A 14,319-nucleotide genomic window follows, 5' to 3' on the forward strand; every position below is an offset into this window, starting at 1 on the left:
AAATTAATTAAAAAAAAAAGAAGAAGCTGGTTTGGGGGCTGAGAAGATAGCTCAGTGGCTAAAATGCCTGCCACCAAACCTGACAAGCTGGGTTCAATCCTTGGAACCTACATTGTTTAAGGAGAGAACTGATTCCCCTAATTGTCCTCCACTCTCCATACAAGCACGTGTCTATGCACACAAGTATGCGCAAGCGTGCGTGTACTCTCACACACAAATAAATAAGTAAGTAAAATGTAAAAAGAAATTAAATACATAACTCAAAATAATGGAATAGCTTACTAAATTGGAGCAAAATAACACTGTCTAAATTTATGTAATGGTGAGATGCCAAAAAAGAAAATCAAAACAAGTTTATAAATTTCCCGAAGCCTATATTTTGTTTTTATATTTTAAATAAGCACAAACAACCTTTACTTTTTTTCTACTTAAAAAAAAAAAACCAGATGCTTTTTGAAATATTTTCTAAAACACTTTCTCCTGGTCATCTTCTGTTTTCTCTTCCAATGTTTTCAGTATTTTCTAAGTTTTAAAAATAAGTGCTGTGAAATCAATATGGCAGTTTCTCAGAAAACTGGGAATCCATCTACCTCAAGACCCAGCTATACCAGTCCTAGGCATATACCCAAAGGACGCTCCATCTATCACAAGAACATTTGCTCAACTATGTGCATAGCAGACTTATTCATAATAGCCAGAAACTGGAAATGACTTAGCTGTGCCTCAACTGAAGAATGGATAAAGAAAATGCGGCACATTTACACAATGGAGTATTGCTTAGCTGTTAAAAACAATGACATCATGAAATTTATAGGCAAATGGATGGAACTTGAGAGGACACTTAAGGGGTGTGTGTGAAAGGATTTCCCTAGGAAGGGGAAATAGAACAGATTTTGTGGGTGAACTAAGGGCAGGTGGGGTTGGGAACAGGAGGGATCAAGTGTGTGTATGTGTGTGATACTGGGACTGGGGCCATTTCAGAGGTGAGGTGGAAACCTAATGTAATGGAAACTCCACAGAAACTGTGAGAGCGGGGGCTGGAGAGATGGCTCAGTGGTTAAGAGCATTGTCTGCTCTTCCAAAGGTCCTGAGTTCAATTCCCAGCAACCACATGGTGGCTCACAACCATCTGTAAAGAGGTCTGGCGCCCTCTTCTGGCCTTCAGGCATACACACAGACAGAATATTGTATACATAAAAAATAAATAAATATTAAAAAAAAAAGAAACTGTGAGAGCAACACTAGCAAAGGACTTGAACTGGCCATCTTCTGTAACCAGGCAAGGCCTCAGTAGAGAGAGAGATTGGGATACCAAACCAGCCACAAAACCTTTGACCTACAGCTTGTCCTGCCTAGTCTAGCAGAATCCTCATCAAAGAGACCAGAGAGACTTCATCCAGCAATTGATGGGGACAGATGGCACAGTCCCACAGCCAAACATTAGGCGGAGCTCAGGGAGTCCTGCAGAGGAGGGGGAGGAAGGGTAAGAGGAACCAGAGGGGTCGGGGACACCAAGAGAACATGGCCCACAGAATCAACTAATTGGGACTCATAGGGGCTTGCAGAGATCAGGGAGCCTGTAGGAGTCTGACCTAGGTCCTCTGCATATGTTACAGCTGAATAGCCTGCTGTTCTTGTGGGATTCCTAACAATGGGAATGGGGTGGTCGCTCTTTTGCCTACCTATGGGACCCTTCTCCTACTGGGTTGCCTCGTCCAGCCTTGATGTGATATGCCTGTTTTATAGCAGTATGTTATGCCATGATTGGTTGATGTCCCTGGGAGGACCTCTCTTTTCTGAGAGGAGACAGAAGGAGAGTAGATCTAGAGGAGAGGGGAGGTGGGGGGGGGGTAGGGAAGAAGAGAAACTTCAGTCAGGAAGTAACATATGAGAGAAGAATAAAAAAGTAAAAAAAAAAATGAGTGCTGCTTACTTAAGAGACAAGCCTGCTGTCTTACACCACACTTCCCTGTTATGTATTAAAGGTACTTTAATATACCTTACGAACAAAGGTACAACTTCAGCAGTAGATGTGGTATCAAGTTTTATGTGTGTGACTATAGGTCACACCCTGAAGCCACAAATTTGATTCTGTGAGTTATTATTTAACAATTAAACACAATGGATTAGATCACTTTACCTGCTGAATCCTGTCTACAAACTACAGAGCTCTGAGTCTGTTTCTCCCAGCAACACCAAGTGGTTAAGGATTGATTTCCTTAGAGTGCTGTGGTTGCTGGAATTCAGTTGTTAATGTCTGTTAGGCCCAGGCATTCAGTAAGAAACAGTTTTTCCTATCAAACCTCTGACACGATCACTCACGTTTAAATACCTGCATGATGTTAAGGCTTGTCCTTTTTGTGAGATGAAGTGTCTCATGTGGCCCAGGCTGGTATAAAAACTCACTGTGTAGTTAAGAATAACCCCAGATATGGGGCTGGAGAGATTGCTCAGTGGTTAAGAGCACTGCCTTGCTCTTCCAAAGGTCCTGAGTTCAATTCCCAGCAACCAGATGTTGGTGCCCTCTTCTGGCCTGCAGGCATATATGCAGGCAGGGCACTGTATATATAATAAGTAAATAAATCTAAACGAAAGAAAAAGAACCTTGAATATATGATCTTTCCCCTCCTAACAAAGTGCTGGGATTACAGGCATATGCCACGATGCCTGTTTTTATGCTATTTGGGGACTGAACCTATCAATCTATCAATTGAATTTTGTGCCCAGTATCCTTTCTTTTGTCTTAATATGTAACTTAAATCACTAGAAACATTAAGACCTAAAGTTAACTTGTTTTTATTTTATTTTTTGTTCTTTTGAGCAGGGTCTTACTATATAGCCCAGGCTGGCCTCATATTTGTGGTTTTTAAACTTGTGATCCTCTTGCCTTAGAGTCCTGAGTACTTGGGTAGTGGGTACCACCATACCAGTTGATTTCTCGTTTCAAAGCCGGTTTAGGGTAAACCAGGTATGGTTGCACACACTTGTAAATCTCAGCATTTGAGAGGCGGAGGCAGGAGGGGCAAGAGTTTGAGGAAAGCCTGGGCTATATAGTGTGACCCTGTCTCAAAACAAACAAAAGCAATTACTCAGGAATAATTACTGGCTTCTCACATAACTTCAGAGATGGACCTAGAACATCTTTTCTGGCTTTAACAAACTGTCACATCCTTTCTAAGTTTGGATATGCTTAGATCTGTATGAGAAAGATGGATAATGTAGCTCAGAGGTAGAGCTACATTTGCCTGGCATGTACAAAGCTGTGGGTTTAATATCCAATATGGGGGGGGGTAGGAAAAGGTAAACTCAAATTCTTCTTATATCTTCAAAACACAAAATGTTTTGTGACCATACTCACATACACACCCAGAAAGCAGTTCTGCACTGGATGACAACTGTGTGGCCTCAAATTCAATTCTGACACTGTCTACCTGAAGACAGGGACAGATTCCACCAGCTGAGAGCTCAGTCTCACAAGGTTAATCCTATTTCACAGCTGGTAAAAATCAGATCTCTTACACTTCCACCCGCCAGCTATAAACTGGAGTTCCAACCCTGTCTTCCAGAACAGGGAAATATTACTGGTTCATTATAAAGGACTCTTGGCCAGGCAGTGGTAGCACACATCTTTAATTCCAGCACTCAAGAGGCAGAGGCAGGTGGATTTCTGAGTTTGAGGCCAGCTTCTACAGAGTGAGTTCCAGGACAGCCAGGAATACACAGAGAACCTGTTTCAAAAAAAAAACAAAACAAAAACAACAACAATAACAACAAAAAGAAATGAAGGAAAAAGAAAAAAAGAAGGAAAGGAAGAAGAAGAAAGAAAAAAGAAAGTAAGGACTCCTGGAGGGACTCAGAGCAAGGGGACAGGTTCCCAGTTCCTCCCTGGGCACTATGCTCCATGAGCGAACTTGTGTTCACCTATCTAGGGCTCCCCTCAACCTAATCCTTCTTACAGAAGCTATGACTGGTTAAATCACTTGCTGGCAAACAGCCCCCATCTTGGGCCTCAGGAGTCCCAGTTGTCAGCCAGTCCCTTAGCATACAAAGACTTAACCCTCTAGAGACTGAGAGTCAAGAGGTCTGTGCTGGTAAGCTGGACAAAGACCAAAAATATATTTCACAGTAGATATCACAAAAAGCCTCTAATGTTCCTTCCTTTGTGGTTATGGTGTTGCAAAATGTCTTGAGGAGTTCCTTTCATGTGAAGGGATTTTGCTAGCATCATTTTCTCAGAAACATCTTCATCCTTTTTATCACAACCACTTCCTTCAATTGTGCCATAAATCTAGGCTTCTTTTTGTTCCTGTGGTTGCATATGCAGAGTCTGCTGAAAGAGAGCAGGGCAACTGGCTCACTCTGCTATGCCTTATCAATTCCACTGGCATTTGGTTATAGGCCATTGTTTTCCCATTTCTTTTCTATTTTAATCTCTCTCTCTCTCTCTCTCTCTCTCTCTCTCTCTCTCTCTCTCTCTGTACACACATGTGCACATAAATAAAAAAAAGCGTCATCATGGAAAAATGTGTATTCTTACAAACTCACATTACATTACAGATGAAAAGAATATCAAGGACAAACACTAGAAGTCTGTTAAGTTTCCAAATGTTTGTGAAGTAAAGTGGGGACTAGAGGCATCTTTATAGTCTTTGATACTTTAGTGGCTGGGAGGCACATTATCTCATTTCCTCTGCAAACAACCTGCACAGCATGGCCTTCACCTCCTTTAAGCATACCCAATCCACCCATAAAGGTCAAGTGTTGCTCAAGCTCTGCTACCCACAGACAGCAGCAAACTGACAACACAAACTACGGAGGTCTCTAAGTGACGGGTAGCCTCCCACCTGGAGGTCTCAGGATAAAAGCCTGCCTTCACTGTCCTTCACACAGGGTCTTTCCCAGGCTACAGCTGGATGGTGTACACTCTACAATGAAGGCAGCTAGACCTGTCTACCTCCAAAGGGATCTTGGGCTTCTCGAGTCTTGCTCTGTTTGGCTACAAAGTACATCTCCAGAGAGAGTGACCCATTGTGGTCACCATGGAGGTGGGTAATCTCTTACTTCTGCAAAGCAGGTCATTTCTAAGTTTGTTCTTAGACCTAGCAGCCACCCCTAAGGGAACACTGCACCTGCAGATCATTCAGAAAAAACTCACCCAGGAATGAATGACTAAGGACATTGGGTGATGGGGGAATAATCCATCCCACATTTTCAGTGAGAATTTGAGTCCCAAATTTGGGTGAACAGGAAAAGACACTGTTGGGCATGCATGTGTGTGACTTACTTGCTATTTACATGCCACTAACTCCTTGACTCCCATTGTTAACAGATACATCTGAGGGAAAACATCTTTTTTCAGGGGAACTGGTCACTACTAAATACACTGGCCAGGTCTGCTCTGCTGCTAATATTAACTTTGACAATTTTCTTCCTTTTTTAAATTTTAAAATTACATAAAAATTTGAGAGGGTGGGGGATGGGCAGTACTTGCCACAGTGTGTATGCATGTGATTGTCAAAAGACAATTTGCAGGAATTGGTTTGCTCCTTCTACCATGTGAGTTCAAGGGAGCAAACTCAGGTCTTCAGGCTTGATAGTAAGTGCATTTTTCCAGCTACCACTCCCCACCCCACCCCCATTTTGAGTTAGGGTATGACTATGTAGCTCAGGCTAACCTTGAACTCGGGATCCTGAGTGCTGGGATCACAGTATGTGCCACCATGCTTGGCTTTACCTCTTTTCCAAAAAGGATCCTAAGGTTGAGAATTCAGTGGCTCCTGGGCTGGCCTTTTCCTCTTCCATGTGTTTCAGTGCCAGTACAGAGAGGTAAAAAACTCAGATTCTGGGCTGGAAAGATGGCTCAGCAGTTAAGACTACTCATTGACTGCTCTTATAGAGGACCTGGGTTCAATTTTTAGCACTCATATGGCAGGTGACAATTGTCTATAACTCCAAGATCTGACACCCTCACACAGATATATATATACATATATACATACATACATATATATAGGCAAAACACCAATGCACATAAAATAAAAATAAATAATTTTAAAAAAGAACTCAGATTCCAAAGTCAGACTGCCAACTAAGCAATCTGAGACGAATCACCTCACTTGCTAGGCCTTGCTTGTGAAAGATAGAAGGCACCTATGTCCTCCACATTTGGTAACTGTGTGTGAAATGCTGGGCATGAGCCCAGCTTACAGCAAGCCCTTAATATGGGCTACTACTTCTACAATGTGACTGAAGACAGGTCTTATATGTCTCACTGGGAAAAGTGGGCTAGAAAAGAAACGGCACAGTATCTAACAGCACAATCACTAGAAGAGACTGTACAGGCATATGGTAACGGTATATAGGTGTGCACAGTGGTAACCTTATGGGTGATGTTATTAACTTTTCCCTTTTCCCTTAATTTTCATATCACAAGGCTGCAGGAATCACAAAGGAAAGCAGCTACTGAGCAGGAGGCTGACGCAAGGAAAATACCCTGGAGTTCGTGGTCATAAGGCAGTCAAAGGTGAGCAATAAAACTCAGTAGGTAGAAGAAACAAAAAATCCCCAATGTCCTTCTTCCTTCCTGCTTAGATTCTTGTCTGTAAACAGAAGCAGATGGGAAGGATAGCTGTGGTCTTATGGAAAAAGAAGTGCAATGGACCTAGGAGAACAAGTGACAAAGTCTAATGTATACAACTGCTGGGCAAATGCATGCCAGCCCACATGGGAAGAAAAAAAAATCCATTCCAATCAGAGACACATGCAACACACAAAAGCACCACAGATGTCTTCCGGAAACATTTGTGTAATGTCTTCCCCTTCACCCAAACCACTGAAACCAGATCATTAATGCCAGAGATGCCTGCTTTCAGGGCTGTCTCCCAACAGCTGAGTCCTCTCCTCTGCAGTCCTCAGTCAGCCACAACAAGGAATCTTCTCTGGCAGTTGGAAATGGATGAGTGTGACCTAACCTGGGTTATGGAACATAGTAGGGTGTGTGCTGGAGCTTCTGGGCAAGGGTTCCTCCTTCATAAAAGGACACACCCGAGAAGACATTTTACTTCCTGTATTTGCAGACAATGAGAAGACATGATAACCAGACTGGCAGCCATCTTGGTGCCATGAGGAAATGGGTATGAAGACAAGAAAAAGAGATAGAATCTGAGTTCTTGGTGATGATTAACTAAGCAGGAACTTGCTGCTCCTGGCCTTACATGAAATAATAAACATGCCTATTGCTTAAATCATGGTAGGCTGGACATTTGTTATGTTTGAGCAAAAACATACTAAATTATTCACATAGCAACAGCCTAAACAGAACCATCTATAGTTAAAAAATCCACTCCATCTTTACCAACAAAAGTTAATTCAAAAGACTTGCTGAATGAAAAACTTGAAATGAGCCATGGTCTCACTGAAGTTATACTGTAGTCTTTGTGCTGGTTCAGAACAGTTTGTGTGCTAGCCAAGTACTGTACCCCTGAGCTGTAGTCTGGTTCTTCATTTAAAGTTTTTCTAAATTTACATTAATTGTGTGTGGGGGGGAGAGGTGGGCACAGACCACAGGATAGGTGGAGGTCAAAGAACAACTTAAGGAGTCAGTTCTCTCCTTCTACCATATGGGTCTCTGGAATTGAACTCAGATTGTCAGCCAGCAGTAAGTACTTTTATTGCTAAGCCATCTTGTCAGCCCCAGTTCTTCTCACTGTTTTGAAGACAGAGACTCACTATATAGCCCAGGTTGACTTTGTAATCCTTTTGCTTTAGCTTCCAAAGTGTTGGGATTACAAGCATGTGTCCCCATGCCTGGCTTCTCCTTAGTCTTTGTGCTGGCTTGTTTTGTGTCAATCTGACACAGTTATCTGGAAAGAAGGAACTTCAGTTAAGAAAAGCTTCTGTGAAGCAAAGGACACAGTCAACAAGACAAAACGACAGCCTATACAGAATGGGAAAAGATCTTCACTAACCCCACATCAGACTGAGGTCTGATCTCCAAAATATATAAAGAACTCAAGAAATTGGTCATCAAAAGAACCAAATAATCCAATATAAAAATGGAGTACAGACCTAAATAGAGAACTCTCAACAGAGGAATCTAAAATGGCTGAAAGACACTTAAGGAAATGCTCAACATCCTTAGTCATCAGAGAAATGCAAATCAAAACAACTCTGAGATTTCATCTTACACCTGTTAAGAATGGCCAAGATCAAAAACACTGATGACAACTTATGCTGGAGAGGTTGTGGGGTAAAGGGAACACTACTGCATTGCTGGTGGGAATGCAAGCTGGTACAATCCCTGTGGATGTCAGTGTGGAGATTTCTCAGAAAATTAGGGAACAACCTTCCTCAAGACCCAGTAATACCACTTTTGGGTATATATCCAAAGGATGCTCAACCGTCCCACAAGGACATGTGCTCAACAATGTTCATAGCAGAATTGTTTGTCATAGCCAGAACCTGGAAACAACCTAAATGCACTTTGACGGAAGAATGCATAAGGAAAATGTAGTACATTTACACAATGGAGTACTACACAGCAGAAAAAAATAACGCCACCTTGAACTCTGCAGGCAAATGGATGGAGCTAGAAAACATCATTTTTGAGTGATGTAACCCAGATACAGAAAGACAATTATCACATGTACTCACTCATAAGTGGTTTTTAAATATAAAGCAAAGAAAACCAGCCCACAAATCACAATCCCAGAGAACCTAGACAACAATGAAGACCCTAAGAGAGACTTACATAGATCTAATCTATATGGGAAGTAGTAAAAGACAAGATCTCCTGAGTAAATTGGGAGCATGGGGACCTTGGGAGAGGGCTGAAGGGGAGGGAAAAAGAAGGGAGGGGCGCAGAGAAAAATATAGAGCTCAATAAAAAAAATAATAATAAAATGCCCCAACTAGGTTGGCCTATGGGCAAGCCTGTGGTATATTCTCTTCTTTGAGGATTAATGTGGGAAGACTCAGCTCACTGCAGTCAATATCATCCCTGGTCTTTGGTGGTATAAGAAATTAGGCTGAGCAAACCATGAAGAGCAAGCCAGTAAGCAGCTCTATAACAACTCCTGCCTCTAGGTCCCTGCCTTGTTTAAGTTTCTTGATGATGAATTGTGATATAGAAATATAAACAAGCCGGGCGGTATTGGCACGCGCCTTTAATCCCAGCACTAGGGAGGCAGAGGCAGGCGGTTCTCTGTGAGTTCGAGGCCAGTCTGGTCTACAAGAGCTAGTTCCAGGACAGGAACCAAAAAGCTACAGAGAAACCCTGTCTCGAAAAATCAAAAAGAAATATAAACAAAATATATTTTTTTCTTTCACAAGTTGCTTTTGATCAGGGTGTTTTAACACAGCAATAGAAACCAAACTAAGACAGTTTTAAATAAACTTTTTGTTTCATAAGGTTATGGGTACCAGTATCCAAATACATAAAAATATTGGGAAAATGAGGGGAACACAATCTACCTTTGGCTATTTATTCTTTCTTTTGGGAGAGGGGTGTATACAGTTACCTGGGAGCATGTGTGCATGTCTGTGAAGGTCAGAGGTTGATATCATGTGTCTTTATTACTAGCTTTTCCACTTTATTTTTGAGACAGGGTCTCTCACCGAATCTGGAGTTCACCTATTAGGGGAGATGCCTGTCTCTGCCTCTTTCCTAGTGATGGGATTGTAGTATGTGCTGCCACACTCTGCTTTTACAGGAGGGCTAGGGATCTGAACTTAGGTCCTCATGCTCGTGTGCCAAGTATTTTATTCACATTTCTCTAGTCCTTCTTTATCCTTCTTCCTCTTCTACTTTTTGAAAATATGTAAATTTTCTGCTACTCTTCCATACTGGGAATTTAAATGGGTAAAGTATGGCATTTTAAACACTATCAAAAGAAAATATTCAAGTCAAAAGTAGTTATTATTAGGCTCCCCCAAAACAAGGCTTGCTGAGGTGAACTTCTTATCTAGGGAAAGCCATAAACGGGCAAAAAACTAGTAGCTCTGAGACAGTAGACATAAGCAGGAGGACAACATGAAACAAAGTAAACAAGAAAGGGCCTTTACTTCCATTTCCTCTTCACAGAAGGACCTTCACCTTCACAATATACTTCCCCTGAAACTGGAACTTCAAGGCTGTGTTTATAACAACACTGTTACTGTGGAAATAGCTGATTCAATGTTATGAACTTGAAGCTGAATAAAGTAAGGTGTGGAACAGAAGTCTTATTTAAACAGTGGCAAGACCCATAAAACATTAAAATGGCAAGCTGAATGGTGGTGAGTCAGAGCACCATATGTTTTAGTGTGAGGGTCATACTTTTCTTTTTCTCCTGAAGCCTGGCACAATGGGATGCTTCTTTTTAATTTAAGCTTATTTTTGGAACCTGTTATCATCTCAGTTGTTTCTGGAACCCCAAATATCTAAAACATTGCTATCTGCTATATAAGGCAGCTGTGTGTCATTAAACTGATGGTGCTTCAGAGAGCTACTGGTCATCATGATACCACATCCACAGAACACGAGCTGGGGGTTTCAAAAACCACATGTGATGGATTCTGTGAAACACGGCAGTGTTGCTCCTCATCATATAACAGCACTGCAGATGAACACTGTGCCTTTTGTCTACTGCTTCACCAACTTTTAGGCAAAAAGCAGTTGGAGAACACGAACCCAGCCTGTCCCACACCCTGCCATCAGCATCAAGCTTCTAGCTTGTTCCAGCCTTTGAGCAGGGTCAGTAAGTTCCTCAGGAAAGTTTGAAAAGTCTCAAGACACCGAGTAGAGATGGACACGTCACACTTTAGACACACATACACACTTCACTATGTTTTTCAGAATCCTTAAAGCAAATTCCTAGCATCCATACAATAAAACATAGTCCATAAATTTTAAAGATGAGAGTGACACGTGGGTTTATTGGCAAAGTGGCCCTGCCTGCAGGAGATGACCGCAGTGCAGCAGCATTAGCTCTGTAAACAGAAGCCCAGCTTCCCTTGGCTGTGGTGGGGGCTGCCCAGGGTGTGGCTACCCTCCTTGCCTGCACAGGGGATCCATTCATACCAGCAAAACCGGAAAAATCACAACCAAGGGCAACTGTGGAAGGAGTGGGAGCCAAGAGCACAGCATAAAGGAGTCAAGGAGTCATTTTCCACAAGGTGAGTCACCGGAAGCACTTGGCCTGGTCAGAGGCCTTTCTCACCCACCTTGGTTCAAAATGTAGGTCACCGTTCTTCAAGTTGAAACTTCAGGGACCTGATGTGACAGGCCAGAACCCAGGCAGCAAAGGCAGGAGCAGAGTTTCTAAGAGGCCTGGGAAGGGGCCTCTACTTCGCCCCTAGGCCCCTCTAGGCTTGGCCTGCCCTCCAAAAACACCTCCATTTTCAAAAGCCAAGGTGAACTCAAACTACAGTGCCCAACCAGTCCTTCTGTGTTCCTGACTTGAGCTACCTGACACACCTTTTTATTTATTTATTTTTTGAAATAGGGTTTCTCTGTGTAGTTTTGGAGTCTATCCTGGAGATCCCCCCCCCCCCCAGACTGGCCTTGAGATCACAGAGATCCTTCCGCCTCTGCTCCACAAGTGAAGGGATTAAAGGCATGCGCTTCCACCGCCCAGCCTAGGACAGCAGGCTAGGTTTTTGTAAAAATGGATGACAGCTTACCTAGTTCTGTTGATACAGGAGACCCAGTGGCAATCTCACCAATCTTGGCCACTCCATCGTAGTAAGCTTTTCCAGCCAGGATCATAGCTAGACAGGAATGTGATACACAAAATCATTACTCAGAAAGGAAAGGAGGAAGTAACACCGGTTCAACATCCCAGTATGCCTCTGACTACAAGAAGTTCTAGACCAGACTGTTTTGGCAGGTGAAGTTATAAGACCCTGCCTGCTCCTGATGCCAATTTCAGGGTATGTTCCTGACATCAGACAGACACTGGAACAGAAACATTTTGGGAACATACAGATCAGCCATGTCAGTACTCGAGTAGTACGGGGTACAGTGGCCTAGGAACCCGTCTCATGAAAGCACATGATTTTTCCTATTAAAAAAGAGCCGGGTCATGCTGGGCAGTGGTAGTGTACGCCTTTAATCTTAGCACTTGGGAGGCAGAGACAGGCAGATCTCTGTGAGTCTGAGGCCAGCCTGGTCTAGAGAGTGAGAGAGTGAGTTCCAGGACAGGCTCCAAAGCAATAGAGAAACCCTGTCTCAAAAAGCAACCCCCCCCCCCGCAAAGATAAAAAAGAGCCAAGTCTGATGGTATAGGACAATAATTTCAGCTACTCAGAAAGTTGAGGCAGGAGGAATTCAAAGCCTAGGTAGGCTTCAGAGTGAGTTCAAGGCCACCCTGGGGAACTTGACGGGACTCTTCTGAAGAATGATTGGTAGAATCCCTGGTGAGGGGCTGGAGTCATGGTTCAGTGCAGAAAGCTTGCCTAGCATGCACTATACCCTGGGCTCAAACCCTAATACTGTAAAAAAATAATCTGAGTCACAACTAACCAACATATTTGCTACTGCGGTAAAAAAAAAAAATCTATGAAATTTGAAATACATTAGCATTGCCGGGCAATCATGGTGCACACCTTTAATCCAAGCGAGTTCCAGGACACCCTGGACTGTTGCACAGACAAACCCTGTCTTAAAAAACCAAAAATTACAGACTTATCTAAAAAAAAAATAATTCTCCTTTTTCTTTCAGCAGGAACAAGCAAAGGTTTTATTGCAACAGAAGCTAGGTTCTCATGCTAAAAATATGTTTCTCTAATGAAAAAAATAAATATTTTTTAAAATGGAGAGATCATTCAGCGGTTAAGAATGCATACTACTCTTGCAGAGGACCTAGGTTCAGTTCCCCCAGCACCCATGGTGGGAGGCTCACAACCACTCAAGCTCTGAGGGATCCAACATCTCCAGCCTCTGTGGGCATCCTCAAGTCACACATACACAATTTAAAATAGTCAAATTAAAAACTTTAAAACTGTTTTCCCCTTCAAACTGACCCCGAAGGGTATGTGCCCCTGTGAAGCTGAAGGCTACCCCTTCTGAAAAGTTCTCTAATAAAGCTGGAGTGGGAGGATAAATGACAGCCTGGCTTCTTTTGCTTTACAGGCAATTCAGTTTGAGAATGGTGTATGACAGGCATACATTTTAACAAGATTCAGCTAAAATCAGTGTCACTCTGGAGGGAAAAAAGTTTCTACCCTTCTTCTAAACTCAGAGATTGCCTTCATACACAGAAATCAATTTTCCCTGGAGCTCTGGTGAGCACAGAACTTGGACTAAAAGGGCCTCCTGGCCCAGTCTCTTTACCCACAGAATAGTAAGTGCTTTACCACTGAGATACATCCTCAGTCCATTTATTGTAATTTTCATTTTGAGACAGGATCTCAACTAAGTTTTCTAAGATACCCTTGACCTTGTAATTCTCCCGGCTTTATTTAGCCTCCCAAGTACCTGGAATTACAAACTTATGCCACCAGGCCAGGCTAAAAAGTAGGTTGTTATTTGTTTATTGTGTATGTTTACAGACACTCATGAATGCATATGTGGAAGATAGAAGACAACCTTGGGAACGTGGTCCATCTCCTTTGAGACAGGGTCTCTCATTGGCCTGGAGCTAACCAATTAGGCTAGACTGTCTACCTGTCTCTACCTCCTAGGTGTTGGAATTACAAGCCTGTGCCACTATACCTGATATTTTTACATAGATGGTGAAGAGCAAACTCAGGTTCTCTTCTTGAAAACAAGCACTTTACCATCTAAGCCATCTTCCAAGTCCCTATTTTTTTTATTAAGATAGAAAATTATAAGTATGTGTATGTCTGTGTGTGAATATGTCATGTATATGCGGGTACCCACAGATGCCAGAAGAAGACACTGAATCCCCTAGAGTTGGAGGTGAATGCAATTGTGAGCTGCCTGATGGTGATGGGAACAGAACTCAGGTCCTCTGCAAGACAAGCAAGATTCTCAACAGCTAAGCCATGTCTCCAAGCCCCTATTTGTATTTTTAATTCTCAGATGCTAAGGAAGCACTCTACCACTAAGCTACACCACCAGACCTAAAAGGTGGACTTTTATGGGGAAATATTTTAAAAGATCAGATAATTTATCACGTATAGGTGTAGCTAAAGCTAGTACAGGCCAAATTTTTGCCTCTGTAGTTTTTTTTTAATATTTCAGCATTTACTATAGTGTTTTTTAAAAATATAAATTAAGGTTTTTTATTGTATCGTCATGTAAGTTTTTTTTTGCATTTTAACAATTTTTTTTATTGAGAATAAGAAAAAAAAGTTTCCGCCTCCTCCCAGCCTCCC

The 14,319-nt window shown here is 42.3% G+C and overlaps 1 protein-coding gene across 1 annotated transcript in view; it reads right to left on the minus strand.

Annotated features, from left to right (window-relative positions):
* Nucleotides 1-14,319, minus strand: part of Baiap2l1 (BAR/IMD domain containing adaptor protein 2 like 1) — a 132,835-nt gene that overhangs the window by 44,750 nt on the left and 73,766 nt on the right. The window contains exon 4 of the mRNA XM_050124419.1: nt 11,662-11,748. Coding sequence (XP_049980376.1) covers nt 11,662-11,748 — 87 coding nt within the window. The remainder of the gene's footprint in view (nt 1-11,661; nt 11,749-14,319) is intronic.

This window comes from Alexandromys fortis, unplaced genomic scaffold (assembly GCF_014885135.2).
Source record: "Alexandromys fortis isolate MF-2015 unplaced genomic scaffold, M_Fortis_MF-2015_v1.1 scaffold_227, whole genome shotgun sequence".
NCBI lineage: Eukaryota > Metazoa > Chordata > Mammalia > Rodentia > Cricetidae > Alexandromys > Alexandromys fortis.